Source organism: Chlorocebus sabaeus, chromosome 4 (assembly GCF_047675955.1).
Source record: "Chlorocebus sabaeus isolate Y175 chromosome 4, mChlSab1.0.hap1, whole genome shotgun sequence".
Lineage (NCBI taxonomy): Eukaryota > Metazoa > Chordata > Mammalia > Primates > Cercopithecidae > Chlorocebus > Chlorocebus sabaeus.
The window spans coordinates 93,397,070-93,413,676 of record NC_132907.1 but is presented as its reverse complement, the minus strand read 5'-3'; the positions used below and the strand labels follow the sequence as shown (position 1 = coordinate 93,413,676).

General features: G+C 50.9%; 1 protein-coding gene across 18 annotated transcripts in view; it reads right to left on the bottom strand.

Annotated features, from left to right (window-relative positions):
- The window catches only part of ZDHHC11 (zDHHC palmitoyltransferase 11), a 79,586-nt gene that overhangs the window by 47,617 nt on the left and 15,362 nt on the right, over positions 1–16,607 (bottom strand). For all 18 annotated transcript variants that reach the window (XM_073014865.1, XM_073014867.1, XM_073014869.1 and 15 more), the window contains 4 exons: positions 15,188–15,343; positions 9,056–9,171; positions 5,461–5,495; positions 1,985–2,072 (listed from right to left, as the gene is read on the bottom strand). In XM_073014865.1, the coding sequence (XP_072870966.1) occupies positions 1,985–2,072; positions 5,461–5,495; positions 9,056–9,171; positions 15,188–15,343 (395 nt within the window). The remainder of the gene's footprint in view (positions 1–1,984; positions 2,073–5,460; positions 5,496–9,055; positions 9,172–15,187; positions 15,344–16,607) is intronic.

The following is a 16,607-nucleotide window of genomic DNA, read 5'->3' as shown; positions in this document are numbered from 1 at the left end:
CACACTATTTTGTGTGCTTTATTTCTCGCGGATATTGTTGCCTTGGTGAAGAGTATGCTCAACTCTTTTGCCCACTTAAAAACTGAGCTGCTTTCTTGTTGTTGAGTTTTCACGATTCTTTAAATATTCTGGATACAAGTATATGACTTGCAAATATTTAATTTTGGTCTGTAGCTTATATTTTCATTCTCTTAATGGTACAATTGAAAAAATAATTTTAAATGTTTAAAGTCAAATTTATCTTTTTTTCTGAAATAGTGTTTTTGCTGTATATCAAAGAAAACATTGCCTAAAACATCATAAAGATAGTCTATGATTTTTATAGAAATGTTAAAGTTTTCCCCTCTTAATAGGAGGTCTGTGATGGAGTTTCCAGTTTGTTCCATTTATCTACTCAGGCTGTCTTCTTTGGACAACGCTGTCTGCAGCCGCAGGCCCACTCCGAGGGGAGGCGATGAACTGCAGGTCTGTGGAGCCCAGCACAGGGCTGTGCCACGGACGCGGGTGCCAGTGAAGTCACGCTCATTTTCAGACGGAATTCTCCTCCCCGACGTGAACAACGAACCAACAGTCGCTCTCATAGGATTGTCCTGTAGCCCACAGAGATGCGGGCTTGGGATTCAACCTCATGCTGAGCGGATCTTCTCTGGTTCAGACCAGGCGTCACGTGGCTTCACGCGAGAGTGACTGTAAATCATCATCTACAGCCAGACGCTGCGGAGAGACCGAGGGGACTCACGATTGCACCCGGGCAGCAGGTGTCCACGCGGACGATCGCAGGCAGAGAAAATCCCGTGAGCCCGTGTGCCACATGGAGTGAGGGAACTTTGGTGGCTGAGTCTGGGCGGGGGAGGGCTGGGGGCTCGATCGGTTTCCACTGAGTGTGTCTCCAAATCTTCGCTGGAAGTGCAGGCAAGGGGCAAGGCTTGGACGCAAGTGTTGCTATTTCTCCAGGCTGGGCTGATCCCCTTTCATTTCCAAGTCTCAAGAGCCTGTTCCCTGAAGTCCTGGGGAAGTGTGGTGAGGAGGCCCCGCCCCCACAGAGAAGGGGAAGTCACCTGTAACCTCCAGAAACTGGCCGCTTCACAAAGCCTGCTCAAAAGGACCCCCCTGCACCCTGGTGGGGTGGTTAACTCCTGTAATCCCTGTGCTATAGGAGGCTGAGGCCAGGGGCTCACTTGAGACTAGAAGTTCCAAACAAGCCTGGACAACATAGTGAGACCCCACCTCTTAAGAAACAAAAAATAAAAAATAAATTGGCTGGGTGTGGTGGCACACGCCTGGACTTTGAGCTACTCGGGAGGCTGAGGTGGGAAGATTGCTTGAGCCCAGGAAGTAGAGGCTGCAGTGAGCCCTGATCCCACCACTGCAATCCATGCTGGGTGACGGAGTAAGATCCCATCTCTAAAAAATAAATAATGAGCCAGCAGAAACCTCTGGAAGCCAGCCCCAGAGCAGGAACAGAAATACGTGGCCCTAAAGCCAGCAGCTGTGCTGGTCGTTTCCTGTGAAGGACAGACACAGAGTCCATGTAACACACACACACCATTCACACATATACACGTGACCACACACCACACACAAAACCACACGCTTTTGGCTAACAATTTCCCTCTATTGTTAGGGAATAGACACGGCTAACAATTTTCCTCCATCCTTTATCACAGCACTGTCCCTCGCTGTGTGTTCTGGGCACTTCAGAGACTGCCCTGGGCATCACCACAGCCTGACGGTGGTGCTCCAGTGCTCGGGGCTCCCGCTTTGGTACCCGTCTGTGTCTCTCACCCACAGCTGGGAAGCGTTCCTGCCTCTCACTCCATCTCTCTTCCGTGCTCCACCCACCATCATTCCCATGTGAGCAGCACCCATGGACACAGAGTGCTTCCATCTGAATACTGCCTTAACCTCAGCTTGGGGAACCTCAGACCACACATTCTGCACACGACCCCATCCTCAGGGTACATCGCCGGTGACTGTAACTTACCTGTTCCGATGAGCTCTTGTCCGAGGGTAAGGGAGTGGAGTGGTGATACAGGCACTTAAACGTCAGCAGAGAATTCTTGGCCTTGTCTCTGGTGGGACGGGCAGGAGGAGAGAAACTCATCTCAGTTTTGTGGGGGTCTCAGGGCGGCACTGGAGGCTGCAGCGTGTCCTGTAAGGACCACTGCTGTGGGGACCATGTGCCTCAGGACCAGGAGACCAGCAGCTCCTGGGAGGTTGCCTGAGTGCTCCCAGGTTACTGCACAGTGGGAAATACAAGGAGCTTCCTGTGTGAAGGACCAGGACTCCTTCCCACTTGGGACACTGCAAAGCAGGGCCCCCTCCCACTGTGCGGGCCCCGCCCTAGACCAGAGCCTCAGCCAGCGTGTGTCCTCAGTCGGTGCAGCCTGGCTCATTGGCAAATGGACAGAGTGGCACTTTGGAGTCCACAGTTTACCCATTCGTGGCCATCTCTTGCAGCAGACAGAGGACACTAAGACAGGAGGAGGGAACTGGATTATCCACACAGGCCCCATGTAATCACCTGAGCCTCAAAAAACAGAGAAATGAGGAAGAAGAATCCAGAGACTGAAAGCAGGGGGAGGATGCGACACCCAGTGCTGACAGGAAGTTCGAGGGGGCTACATGGAGCCCGAGAGAGCCATGATTCCCACTGGGTCCTGAATGAGCTTGGGGCAGATTCTTCCGCAGGAGCCTCAGAGAGGACTCTGGCCACCGACCGCGCCTCCTGCCCTGCAAGGCCCTCGGCACAGACCCGCTGGGCTAGCCAGGCCTGGACCCACGGAGCTGACTTGGAGTGCCTGCTGAATGCCTGGATTGCTAGTAATTTGCTGCGGTAAATGGGAAGCTAACACCAGCCACGTGGTGGACACGAGCTGATGGGAACCCCCTCAAGTTAGACGGGAAGCCTGTGGGGCCCTGCTGTGTCCACGTTTGCATCCTGTCTGCTCTGCTTCAGCACACCCCGCACTGAATCACCCGAAGCAGCGCAGAGGAAACACGGGCTGTGATGGACCATTTCGAAGAAATGCTCTCTGTGAACCGGCCTGATAGCTACCATTGCAGCAGACACTGTGTACCCTTCCCTAAACTCCCCCTAAACTCTGTGCTCCACATCTCTCTCCCCACAGGCATTTAGTGACAGGATTTTTTTGGTATTGGCACAGTGCCACGGGATGCAGATGTCTTTCCCGATACGGAGGAACTCTGTGATGGGCGACGCCAGGCTTGCAGTGAAGACCATGGCTGTGAGTGGTTAGCTGTCCATGTGGCAAGTGTTCCAAACTACCAGGTGGCCTGCAAACAGTTCCCGCAACAGAAGGTGTGCGATGGGTATCTTGGTGCCCATGGCATCTAGAGGACCTGTCAACTTGCACTGTCTTTATCCTACTTGCAACATCTTAACCCTTTCCGCATGAGGTTAGCTCATCAGTCTGTCAGAAAAGCACAGACTGGACTGAAAATCAAACACACTATTCCAGAAATGGGGACCGTAACAGATCCCAAAGACGGGATGATTTATACCCAAACAAGCCATTCTTTCTTCCTTTAAGAGAACAATGCTCATAGTATTTGAAGTTCAAAAGCAGGCTCCAAAACAGTTGTACAAGGTGACTAGAATTTATAAATCAGCACTTCATGCACATCGTACACAGAAAAATCATTCAAAAGGACGACCGGGAAGATACCACACCAGGTGCTCACAGTGGCTAAGGGTGAGTCAGGGACTCTACAGGACTTTCATTTCCACCTGGCAATCTTTGCCATTCCCAAATTTTCTACAATGTATATACGTTGACTTGGCAATCATTAAAATTTTTTGTTTTTCATTTTGTTTTGGTTTTCCAGTAGAAGTTTACAATTCTGGTTATACTTAGGTTTCTATTAATCTTGTCCAAAATGCATCACAGAGAAAGCATTCTTATATTTTACTTAAAGGACCACCGTTCCATGATAGTCCAAAGTGAAATTCAAACACTTTGCTGCTTCTCTGTGGGCACTGTGATGCAGGCCCCTCCCAAGGGCAGGCCTGTGGCTAATGCAACTCCAGTTTGAATTTCATGTTTCTTGAAACTGGACAAAGTGATTTTAAAGCTCATATTTAAAAACAAATGTGTAAGAATTGTTTAAAGTAAATGAAAAATGAAAAAAATTCTTTAGACAGAGGTTTGCCTGCCAGATATTAAAATACAGTAGCTAAATAAGGTTCTATAATTTAAACAGATGGTGCAGCTCCAGGACACAGACCCATGAGACAGAGACGAGCATCCAGACACAGACCTGGGCCTGCGTTCAGGGAATCACAGCGAGCCACGAAAGGGCCTTTCAGTATGAGGGGAAAGGAGCATTATCTAATACAAGAGGTGAAAACCAACAGTTACTTTGTTGGGATTAAATAACCTTAGCTCCTCTGTTAACAAATATAAAAATAAACACCATCTGGCCTGAAAAGTCAAAATGTTAAAGTAACAAACAAAAAATAGGACTATATTAGCAAAGAGTATTGGAGGATATTTGTATAACCTTAGAATAAAGAAGACTTTTTAAGGCAAGATAAAAGGCAATTTTCACAAATTTGGCTTCAGAAAAGTTTACAACCTCTACATGGTGAAAGATCCCATAGGGTTCCTAATATGCAAAGAGTCACTATGTTTGATAATCCAAATAACCCAACTGTTGAACGTTAATTCACACCAGAAAAATGGTAAAATGGTCAAAACATGAAGAAATCTTCAGTCCTAATGGTAGTAAGGAAATGCATATTAAAATATTAAATATTTTCTTTGAATAAAACTAAACATACTATTAGTATCTCATGCCGAAAAGAGTGACAGGGTTGAATGAAGTGTGAACTGCTCCACCCTTTTGGGGAAGTCATCAGAAAGAGTCTGTGAAGACGGAAAATGCACATGCCCTTTGACTCTTAGCCTCCAAAATAAAACGACCTGCACTGCACAACACTGGCTCAAAGACGCTTCCTGAAACCCTGTTTCTGAAGCCAACCCTGGCCCTGCTGGGTGGGGCTCCAGGGTCACGGCACCCCCAGGGCTCCCATTTACTTACCACCTTGACTCAGGAACGGGTTGGACTCTCAGAGCTTACAATTTATACGAAACACTATTAGAGATCATCAGAAATACATTCAGACTCACAACTACACACGTGTTCATGGAGAGATGTAGAAATAAATAAGGGGGTCTTATTCTTGTGCGTTAGTTTAGATGTTAGCTATGAAGAAGGGAGTGAAGAATGTAGTTTCTGCAAGTAAGACAAGCACATCGAGATAGATGATTTGGTATAATTTAACAAAGTTAAACAAAACTATTTTATCTTCTACTGCATCATCCCATGATGTCAAAATGTCTCATCATAGGTGAATTATTTTCCAGTCATTTGAGTTAAGAAAAGAATACAGCTATTCTTCAGTGACCAAGCAACTGCAGGAAGCTGGCAACTTACCCCTGTGCAGATGAGCCCAGGGCGCTGTCTCCTTGCTGTGGGGTAAACGAAAATTCGTAACATGAACAAAGAAGTTGTCAACATGCAGCTGATTCTTACATAAAAGTCAAGTCTATTATTAGTGGGTTTTGAAGAATGGTACCTGGAGTTCTCTTGGGCCCTGAGTTCAGATCTCAGAGCCACTTACGTGTGCACGCGTTTTCATTTCTCTGGTGAGAAACTGGGAGTGGGATTCCAGTCATAGACATTTATCTTTTGAAGAAATGCCAAACTGCCTTCCAAAGTGGTGGCACTTTACACCCTCATTTAACTCCCACTAGCAACGCAGGAGACTTGCAATTTCTCTACAACTTCACCAACCCTCGGTGGTGTCTGTCTTTTTGATGACAGGCATTCTCCTGGGTGTGTGGTAGTATCTGATTGTGGTTTTAATTTGCAGCTGCCTGATGTAGAACGACGTTGAGCATTTTTTCCCATGTGCTTATGTGGCACCCATATATCTATATATCTACCTTGGTAAGGAGTGTGTTCAAATCTTTTGCCCATTTTATGTATGTATGTATGTATTTTTATTTATTTTTGTAGAGATGCCCAGGCTGGTCTTGAGCTTCTGGCCTCAGGCAATCCTCTTGCTTGGCCTCCCAAAGCACTGAGATTATAGGTGCTTCCCATTGTGCCCTGCTCTCTTGCCCATTTGAAAAACTGGGTTTCTCGTTTGTTTGTGTGTTTTTGTTTTTTACAATTGCACTTTGAAAGCTCTTTGTGTCTTTGTGTATTCCGGACATCAGTCTAAGACTTGAAAATATTTTGTTTGCCTGTGACTTGCACAGGAACGAACACATTGCTTTATTGTGCTTTGCTTTACCGCACTTCACAGATGCTGTTTTTGTTTGTTTGTTTGTTTGTTTGTTTTACAAATTGAGGGTTTGTGGCAACCCTGGTCAAGCAAGTCTATCGGCGCCATTTTCCCCGCACCATGTGCTCACTTTGAGTGTCGGTGTAAGCAGCTTTCAGCAATAAAGCACTTTTAATTCAGACACATAGTTTTTAGACATAATGGTGTTGCACACGTGTCATGAAAACATAGCTTTTATACGCACTGGGAAACCAGAAGTTCACGTGACTTGTTTTACTGAGAAGTTCACTTTATTGTGGTTTTCTACAACCAAACCTGCGATCTCTCTCATGTGTGCCTGTATTTTTATTTTCTTAATGGTGACTTGAAGAACAAATATTTTCCAATTTGGTAAAGTCCAAACTATAGTTTTTTTCTTTAATAGCCAGTGATTTTGGTGTCATATCAAAGAAAAGCTTTGTCTCACTAAAGATCACAGAGATTTCATTCTATGCTTGCTTCTAGAAGTGCTCTACGTTCAGCTTTTAAGTTTAGGTGTCAGATGGATTTGGGGCTAATTTTTGTGTGGGGAATGAAGTGGTCCTGGGTAATCTTTGTACAGGTATGAAGAACTCAATCATTCTTTTTTCTTTTCCATGTGGATATCCAATTGTTATAGTACCACTTGTTGAACTATAATTTCTCCCCATTTAATTATTTTAGTACAATTATTTAAAGTCAATTGACCATAAATGAAAAGTTTAACTTTGGATCTTTCTTCTGGTCCATTTCTCCATATCTGTCTCTACGTCGGTGCCACACTGTTTTTATAACTGTAGCTTTATGTCTCTCTCTATGTCAGCACCACACTGTCTTTAGTGCTACAGCTTTATAGTAAAATTTAAAGTCTGGTTGCCTAAGTTCTCCAGTTTTATTTTTTCTCAAAATCGTTTTGGCTAGTATAGTTTAGGTCTTTTGAATTTGCATATGTATTTCAGGACCACCTTGTCATCTCTGCTAAAACAGAAGCTTGCTGGGGTTCAGCAGGGATTGTGGTAAATCTGTAGATCAGGTTTGGGGAAAATTGCTCTTTCAATAGTACTTTTTTCCAATCTATGCATGCTGTATACCTTTTCACTCAATAGAGCATCTCTGACTTCTCACAGTCATGGTGTGTAGCTTTCAGTGTATATATTTGCACAAGGTTTGTCGAATTTATTCTTTTTTATAAGATTGTGAAAGGAAGTTTTAAAAATATAACCCGGATTTTTCATTGCTGGTGGATAGAGATGTGTGAGGATGTATTTTAATACGTGCCCCACATCCTTGTTAAGCGATTTTATTATCTTAACTGGGTCTTAAAACATACTTTTAGGATTTTGTTGCCTGCAAATAAACGGTTTTACTTCGTATTCTGTGTGCCTTCATTTTCCCTGCTGCATTGGGCCGGCCGGGATGTTCCGGCAACGTCAGAAGGAGGAGGAGGGAGCGTCATCGCCTGTGCCCAGCCTCAAAGAGAGGGTCACCAGCCTTTCACCAGGAAATGTCATGTCAGGTACACGGGGTGCTCTCCTGTCATTCCTAGGTCACTGAGATTTGTTAAAAATCATGAATGGGAACTTGCTGGTAACAAACTCTTTTCCGCATTGACTGGCTCGATCACATGGTCACTGTTCTCTATTGGACGAACATGCTGAGCTGCAGTAATTGATTTCTAGGCCTTAAGCCACTGCTTACCCCTGGAGTGATATCATTTGGCCACAGTGCATGGTCCTGCCCGGTGCTGCTGGATTTGGTTTGCCAAGGTCTTATCAGTGGTCTCTGCCTGTGTCTCCTGAATGTATTGGCTTACGAACGCCTGGCTTTGGTGTCAGATTGATGGTGGCATTGCTGAATGAGCTGGGAAGTGTTTTTGGTGCCAGGTTGATGGTGGCATTGCTGAATGAGCTGGGAAGTGTTGCTTCCTTCTTTGTTTTCTGAAAGAGTCTGTGTGTAGTTGGTATTATATTTTTTCCTTAAAATATCTGCTAGAATTCATGCATGAAGATTTCAGGGCCTGGGATTTTTCTTTACTAGGAGATTTTAAGTTAGTAGTTCAGTCTCTCGGCAGCTCTATGACTATTGAGATTTTCTATGTCTTCTTGAGTTAGTTATAATAATTCATGTCACTTAACTGGAAAGGGAACTAACTTCCTTAAGTTAAAAAGTGTGTTTCAGGCCAGGTACAGAGGCTCATGCCTGTAATCCCAGCACATTCGGAGGCCAAGGCAGGCAGATCACCTGAGGCCAGAAGTTTGAGACCAGCTTGGCATGTCAAAACCACATTTCTACTAAAAGTACAAAAATAAAAATTTGCCGGGTGTAGTGGCACACATCTGCGATCCCAGGACTTGGGAGGCTGAGGCAAGCAAATTGTTTGAACCCAGGAGGTGGAGGCTGCAGTGAGCTGAGATCTCACCACTTCACTCCACCCTGGGCAACAGAGCGAGACTCTGTCTCAAAAAAACAGAAATGTTTAGGAGACTCACTTCCATTACTATCTTTGCACTAGGAAGTCATTGGTACATTTCTGGTATTTAAGTTCACAAAGACACACAGACACACCCATGCACATAGCCTCACACAGACACACACGCACTACACACACTCACAGCAGAGTTCACAGGCTGCACTACCCTGAAGCAAAGGAGTGTGCCAACCACAGAGCGACCTTAGACATTGTCCCAGGCCTGAGACATGGAACAGAGACACAAGCAGTACCTGGAGAAATCCATCCTCTATTTGCGCGCATGGATCTTTCCTCGCCACTTGGTGTTTTGAACTCTCTTCTTTGCGGGTCTTAATGAGATACTCAAAGGTGGTCATCTTCTTGGCCTCTGCAAAGCGGAAAGGAGGAACAGGACAAGTTACCAGCCCTGCAGCTTTGCGCAGCGCCCATAGGACAGTTCAGAAAGGCAGCCAGCGCCACTGACCCAGCTCCTGTGCAGGGAGCGGTGCTCTGCCCACCACGCAGGCCCTGTGAGGCCAGGATGGGTGCAGGCACCTCGTGGGTCCAGCTCCACAGCTAGCTGATGGTCAGCAACAGAGGTCTGCAGCTGTGACCTGGGGACCGGCACCGGCCCACGCCCCCCTGCCCACCAAGGCCTCACTGAGCTGCATCGTCAGTGGTGTCAGAGGAGAAGCTGCCTCTCACAGACCTGGGTCCCCCATACCATGCAGCCTGAGAGGTTGCTCCAGATCCCCTGGGAACACTGGCGGGGCTCAGAGGCCAGCTCAGGAGGAGCCGCTCTGTCTGAGGGTCCAGGTGGCCTGTGGGGTTCCTCACATCTGGACACGGGGTGGGGCACACCTTGGGGGATGCACAGAGACCCCAAAGGCAGAGGACCACACAGCGCAGCGGCCACCCCGAGGTGCTGGCTAGCGGGTCCTGGCACCACACACTCCTGCTGGCGCTCAGAGCCCCAGGCCCAGGAGGTGAACACGAGTGCGGTCAGTGCCACTCAGCACAGCCTCTGATGGGGCCGAGACAGGTCACATCCCTGCAGCCCTGCACAGAGCCCACCTCAGCAGGCCGGCCAGAGCCCCATCCACCCGGCCTGCACTGCAGGTAGCAAAGCAGCGCATCCAAGCAAAGGAAAACCTGAGACACCCGTTTATCTAAAAGACTCGTCTCAATAAACGTTAATAAAATGGGCTCTGCACCTACTTCAGCCACAAACTTCCGTGGAGGTGCCAAAATCTCCATGCTTCTTTCCCTAAACACCAACACCGTGAGAGGTGATGTCTCATGACTATTTCTGGAGACTGGGGCAGCTGTCCACATAGGCCTATTTGCAGTGAGGAGCAGATGGCGGTGGGTGCCCTATGGAGTTGCCTGCAGCCAGCCCAGCCCTGTCGCCTGCAGTGTTTTGGGTGTTCGGCCCTGGCCGGGCCCTGAACTGCTTCACATGGCTCTGGCTAGTCCTCCACGCCCCCCAGAACCTGTAGTGGTTTGAGCACACGAACTTGTGCTTGTTTATATTCAAGTTAAAATATATGTTCTTTTGCCCAGGTTTGCACAAATACCATCAAAACCAGATTTTCAGCGTGCCCTGTGGCTCCCAGAGGCCCACTTGGTGCGGGTGAGCTCTGTGGGAAACAGTTAACCTGAGCGTCATGGTGAGGTTGAGGGCAGGGAAGCCGCGAAACCTCCCAGGCGGGCCCAGGGTCTCCAGCATGGCCAGGGCTCCCCGGCCGGCCGCGCAATGTGGGGAAGGCTGTGCTTCCCTGACCTCATCAAGCAGGTTTTCTCTACGATCTACCGTGAATGTAGCTCCCATCCATCTCTGGAAGGCAGCCCCACATCACTCACCTGCTCAGGGAATTGTGCCCTCACCACGAGCCCTGAGGACTCTCCAAGGTCCATCCTTCAGCTTCAAAATGAAGTCTGAGTGGCCAGCTGCTTCTGACACAGCTCCCCATGGCCCCCCACCCGACACCTGCCCCCAGATGAACAGAACACACACGCAGGCCAGGCTGCACCTCCAGGAGCTGCACAGGAGACTGGCGACCTTGGCCCGAGGACCGCCCTCCCCAGCTGCCTCAGCCTCATGGAGTGGGAGGCCTCTCAGGCCTCTGGATAAGACACAGCCCAGAGCCCCAGTGGACACCTCTCCAGGGACCCTGGCAGAGACAGCGCAGAGGTGCTGGCCTCCTGACCACAGAGGTTAAGGTGATGACGTGCTGCACTGAGCAGCTACATTATGAGGCAGTTTTACTACAACTAACAATAACCAATCTACCCACTTTGTCCTGGAAATCTATTCTTTGATGTCTAAATACCCTACAATCAACACATTCAGCCCTGGCTCTGTCAAGGTCTGAGAGACCCGTGGCCCGTGTTCCGCTCACGGAAGCACTCATCACTCCAGTCGCCCAGGTTGGGACCCAGGGGCCCGCGGAGGCCCCGTCCTCACGTTGACCTCAGTGGGCCTTTAAGTGCTGCTGGTTTGGAGTCCCAGACAGCTCCCCAGGCCACCCTTCCTCGTGTTTACAAGCTCGCCATGATGCCCGCATGACCCTGAAGGCTGCCTGCCAGCTCCGTGTCCCTGGCTTCCCTCTGGGATGTCGGGCACAAGGTGGCCCGCGTTTCTCACTGCCTGCCCTGCCCACATTCAGATCCTCGGGAAACGCCTTGGTGACCAGGACCCCTGACATGGTTTCTGTGGCTTCTCTGGCTCAGCTGAGATATCTCCACACTAGACAAACTCACACGACCACAGCAGGCCACCCCGCACCACCTCCTCCTGGAGGCCACAGGCAGCCACAGGATGGGTGGGTGGGGACTGAGCCGCATTTTGGCGGGAGTCCAGGGTCTTCCTTGGAGCCTCAGCAGCTGTTTGGGAAAGGGAACTCTAGCCCATGCCCAGAGCCAGTCTCCCAGGTCCAGGGGCGGCTGACCAGCCAGGGGCAGGTGCCTAAGGTTGCCGGTAGGTACACCGGGGGCGAGGCCCTGCAGAGGGAGAAGGTCCCATCAGCTGCTCTGCACTGGCCTCTTCCACACCACACAAGCCCTGAGCCAGCAGGTGGGCTCGTGGCCACACCTCCCTGCTGTGTGCAAGTCCCCTCCTTGGCATGACTCCTCTGGGGGCCCTTCCCGAGCCCCTCGGGCCAACTGGGTGACCAGGAGAGGCTGTGGTGAGACACCTCCTGCATTGACGGTCTCAGAGACCAAAAGCAAGGGAGGCTGGGAGTCGCCTGGGGCTGTGGAGCCGGGAGCCCTGCCAGGTAGAGAAGCAGCTCCCAGCTGTCCTGGAGTCACTGCCCAGGGAGGCTCCGGGTCATGGGGGCGGGACTAGGCCAGGGCGTTGTGCCTCCAGGCACCATGCTGTCTGCTGTGGTTGTGTGAGTTTGTCTGCCCACAGCAGCCACCTGCCTGTCCTTTCATGTTTCCGACACACCTGGTTTGGGCTTTGTGTTCAAGGAGCCCGTTGCAAACGCAGTGCCCGGCTCGGAGGACAGATCAGGCCATCCCTCCCAGTCCTACATGGCTTCAGGCCCACTGCACTTCCCTGCTCTCCCCAGGCCTGACATAGCCTGGCGGGGACATCTCCTCGCTGGTCTCTGATGTGGGGACAGGTACCACTGCAGGAGACAGGAACAAATGGCTGATGACCCCAGATGGCAAAGGTTCGTCCTCTGGGACCTCACACCCTTCAGGAAGCAGTCTGTGTATGGGCCACGCCTCCCCAAATGCCAGCAGCATAGGCTTCCACAGCACCAACGGTGCCACATCCAGGGCCAGCGTGGGAGTCACGTGTGGGTCAGAAGCCTTGAGAAAGGAGAGGCACATGGTGTAGCCGTCAGCGGCGCCCCTGAGCTTGGTCCCAAATGCAGGGGCGAAGCAATAGGTGGTGTCTGCACCTATGGTCAAGCACACAGGTGACCACTTTGCCTCCAGGACTACAGTCGGGCACCCAGGAGCAACAGGATGCTGGTGTCAGCCCTCGGGGTGGGCCGTGTGCTGGGGGCCTGGCCTTCTGCCCCTCATATGCCCACTGAACAGTGCATGTGTGAGCGGCAGCCAGCTCCTGGCATGCTCTGCCCTGTGTGGCCGTGGCCGGGGCTGGCAGAGCCACTTGGGCACAGCGTGCACCAGGGGTGGATGGCCTCTCGGGCTCCAGCACCTTCCACGGGTCAAGCTTCCTCTGGGGGCTTCTGGATCCACCATAAGCAGGAGAGTCCCGGCGATGCCCAGGTCAGGCACAGTCTCCTCGGCCCCTGGGACCGCACCCCCGTGCCCGTCGCTGACCCTGCTCCTCTGCCGCCTGAGGCGAGGGCCAGCTTCTTCACAGCACAAGGGCCGTCCACACTTGTTCCTGTCTCATTCTTCATCCTCTCGCCCCAGCGTGCAGGTGACCATGCCTCGCCCACAGAAGCCTGCAGTCCCCCACAGGCTCAGCACACAGTGGGCATTGACTATTTTAACCCAAGGAAACATTTTGTGCACAAAGTTGGAAAAGAATGACAAGTGCAGACTTTGTATCACTGGGCAGTTTGGGCATCCGTTAATCTGCCGCATGTGTGGAAAAGACCATGTTGGCTTCGGCCCAAGCTTGGCCGATTCTCGTGTTGTGGGGGGACTTGCCCTGACTCTGAGCATCTGAGGGCGAGAGATTTCCTGATAAGGAGAGATGATGAATTCTGGGCGGAGTGAAACTCCAGGAAAGCCTTTGTGGTAAACCCCAAAATATTTAAATATAAGAAAGATTGCTAGATAATTCTAGAAAGTACTTTTAAAAATATTCCTGATTCTAAGAGGGGTGGAGAGTTTTGAAAGAGGCCCAAATGACTTCTCACGCTTAACGGTTTAGGCTTCAGGAACGGGCAGCCTGTGACATTCTACAAGGCAGAAGCGTGTCTCTGTGAAGTTACATCTGAGGTTTTAGTTCCATTCCATTCAGTAAACACATCCTAAGCACCTACTCTATACAGGCACTGGTCTTGACGTCCAAAATTAAAATTCTGAAAACACCACATTCAGCTCTGTGTCCGTAGGATTTCATCCAGTGATTTCACCGCACTTTTTTTTTTTTTTTTTGAGACGGAGTCTCACTCTGTCCCCCAGGCTGGAGTGCAGTGGCGCGATCTCGGCTCACTGCAAGCTCCGCCTCCCGGGTTCACGCCATTCTCCTGCCTCAGCCTCCTGAGTAGCTGGGACTACAGGCGCCCACCACAGCGCCCGGCTAATTTTTTGTAATTTTAGTAGAGACGGGGTTTCACCGTGGTCTCGATCTCCTGACCTTGTGATCCGCCCGCCTCAGCCTCCCAAAGTGCTGGGATTACAGGCGTGAGCCACTGCGCCCGGCCTTCACTGTACTTTCGTTAAAAAAAATTCAACCTTCAGGCAAGACAACAGTGACTGCAAGATGTGCGTTAGAGGTGTGTGTTATAAAACGTTCCCAGGGTTGTGTGGGGACGGTGGTTTGTGGGGTAACCTTTGGTTATGAACAACGAGCCTCTTGGTGGTGCACGTTCATTCTGAGCTGGGCATTCTCGCCACAGCTGCAGGCAAGGGCTGTTCTGCAGATGGAGGTGAACCCAGAGGCTGACCCACCGACTCCCTCCGCCCTGACCAGGGGTTGGCCAAGCTGTCAGGAGCAGGGCATTCTTGGGGGCTGGCCTGGACACATTCTGCTGCCCGTGTCCAAAGAAACCCCCTGAGAGGCCACAGCCTCAGGGCCACCACTGCTCAGAGAATGGAAGATGCTTTGCAGCTGGCCCACCATGACCAAAACGGCTGATGCCAGGAGCAGGGAGGTTGTTGCTACTTCCAACAACAGGTTTCCCTGGGGCTGGAGAGTTTACCCTCCCTGGTTCAGCAACATGACTGACCACCTACTGCTGTGCCCGCTGTGAGACTCAGCAAGACCACCAACTCTCGCTTCAGTTGTCTGGTTAGTGGGTGACCTACCTGCCTGTAATATTTTTCATTGTTAGAATTTCTACTTGCTGCTTTTCTAAGTCCACCTGTTCTTATTTCATAATGTCCTATTCTTATTTCATAATGTCCTGTTCTTTCCTAATAGATCCCATTCCATTGTCTCTGAACATTTTAAACTTGTTACTTCAAGCACCCGGCACTGCTCCTGCGGGTCTCTGTGTGAGTTTAGCTCCTTGCTGGGCCTGCTGGGCCCTCATGGCTTTAATTTCTTCCTGTGATTTGCCTTTTTTGCCCATGATCTCATTTCTGGGACAGGCTGACCCTGAACACATGCGAACACGGGGGGCAAAGACACCGGCCCCAGGCATGGGGGGCTCAGGGTGGGGAACATACTCAGGTAGATGTGGAAGATGAGCAGCTCTGACCACCTAGGCTTGGGAGAATCGGGGGGCTTAGGGTGGGGGACATACTCAGGTAGATGTGGAAGATGAGCAGCTGGCCCAGCTGTACCAAGCCAAGCAGGTCCAGCAGGAGCACGACCATCCCGATGATCACGACTATCAGGGTCTGCACCTGCACCGGGAACAGGGGAAGGAACAGCAGCCACGTGTTCGTATTCTTGACATCTGTCGAGACAAGGGAGAGACACTGTGTCCAGCACCTGTTGACGGGTGCCACATCAGGTGGACGTCGCAGACCAGAGCTTGCTGGGGATGGGGCAGCGTGGTGACAGCCAGCGCGAGGGAAGCCTCCCTGCCCAAGTGGACACCTCCCGTACCTGAAGGCCCCGCAGGTCCTGCTGCCTGCGGTTGGTTTTTATGATCCCTGCTTTATGGATCTGGGAGGTGAGGCTCCGACAGGGTCACTAAGTGCCAGGGCCCCAGCACTCACCCCTTCCTCACTACGTGCAGGGGTCACAGCGCCTGCTGGCTCTGCCGGGCCCCAGCACCCATCCCTTCCTCATGGCCCACGCTATGTCCCTGGGCCCTCTGCACCCTAAAACAGCCGCCTTCGAATAGAACAGGAGGCCACAGCTCTCGCCTGGGGTCATTTCTAAGATACGGTCCTCTGAGACACTGGGCTGCCAACACTCAAAACCACAACACTTCCAAAAATCAGGCGTAATGCAGAATGGCAGAGGGTCAGACAAGGTAGAATGGGAGAGGGTCGGGTAAGGCAGAATGGCAGAAGGTTGGATTCAGCGTGGATGTCTTTGGGTGACTCAGCTTGAATGTCTTTGGGTGACGGACCCTCTCTGGAACTGGTGGCCTCGGGGGCCATCCTAGTAAGGAAAACACCACAGGCGGCCAGACGGGACTGCAGTTCAATGTGCCTGGGCCAGGCTGGACCCCACACTGCCCCCTTAGCTGTGACATCACGATGAGTCCAGCCCGTGGTAACAAGGAGCTGCTTTGCTCAGGGCCCTGCTGGTTTCAAAGTCCTGCAGAATCATCTGGAACAGCAAACCCAGGAAATCATCAGTCCACAGTCAATGAACTCACACCGAGTCACTGGCACTACCGTGTGGAAGCAGCATGTTCCGGGCAGAAGCCAGCACACGCCATCCGGCCACCTCTTGCCTCTCACTCTCTCCTGGCATCCCCCATGGTGATGGCCCAGACAATGTGGAGGCTGCTGGGGAAGGTGATTTGCTACGGGGGGAAGAAGAATACAACAGGCATCGTTTGGGGCTTGGGTCCGCTGAGGTCAGGGCCTTGCCAGGGTGGAGCTGGCTTTCAGGAAGTGCTTCAGAAGCGGCTGTGAGGCCCTGGTGGCATCGGTCACGCTTCAAAGTGGAAGGAGGAGCTTTAGGGCCTTCCACATGGAGCTGGCAAAGCTCATCCTTGAAAAAAAAGTCACACCGTGTTGGCTCTGGAATGTTCTGGAACA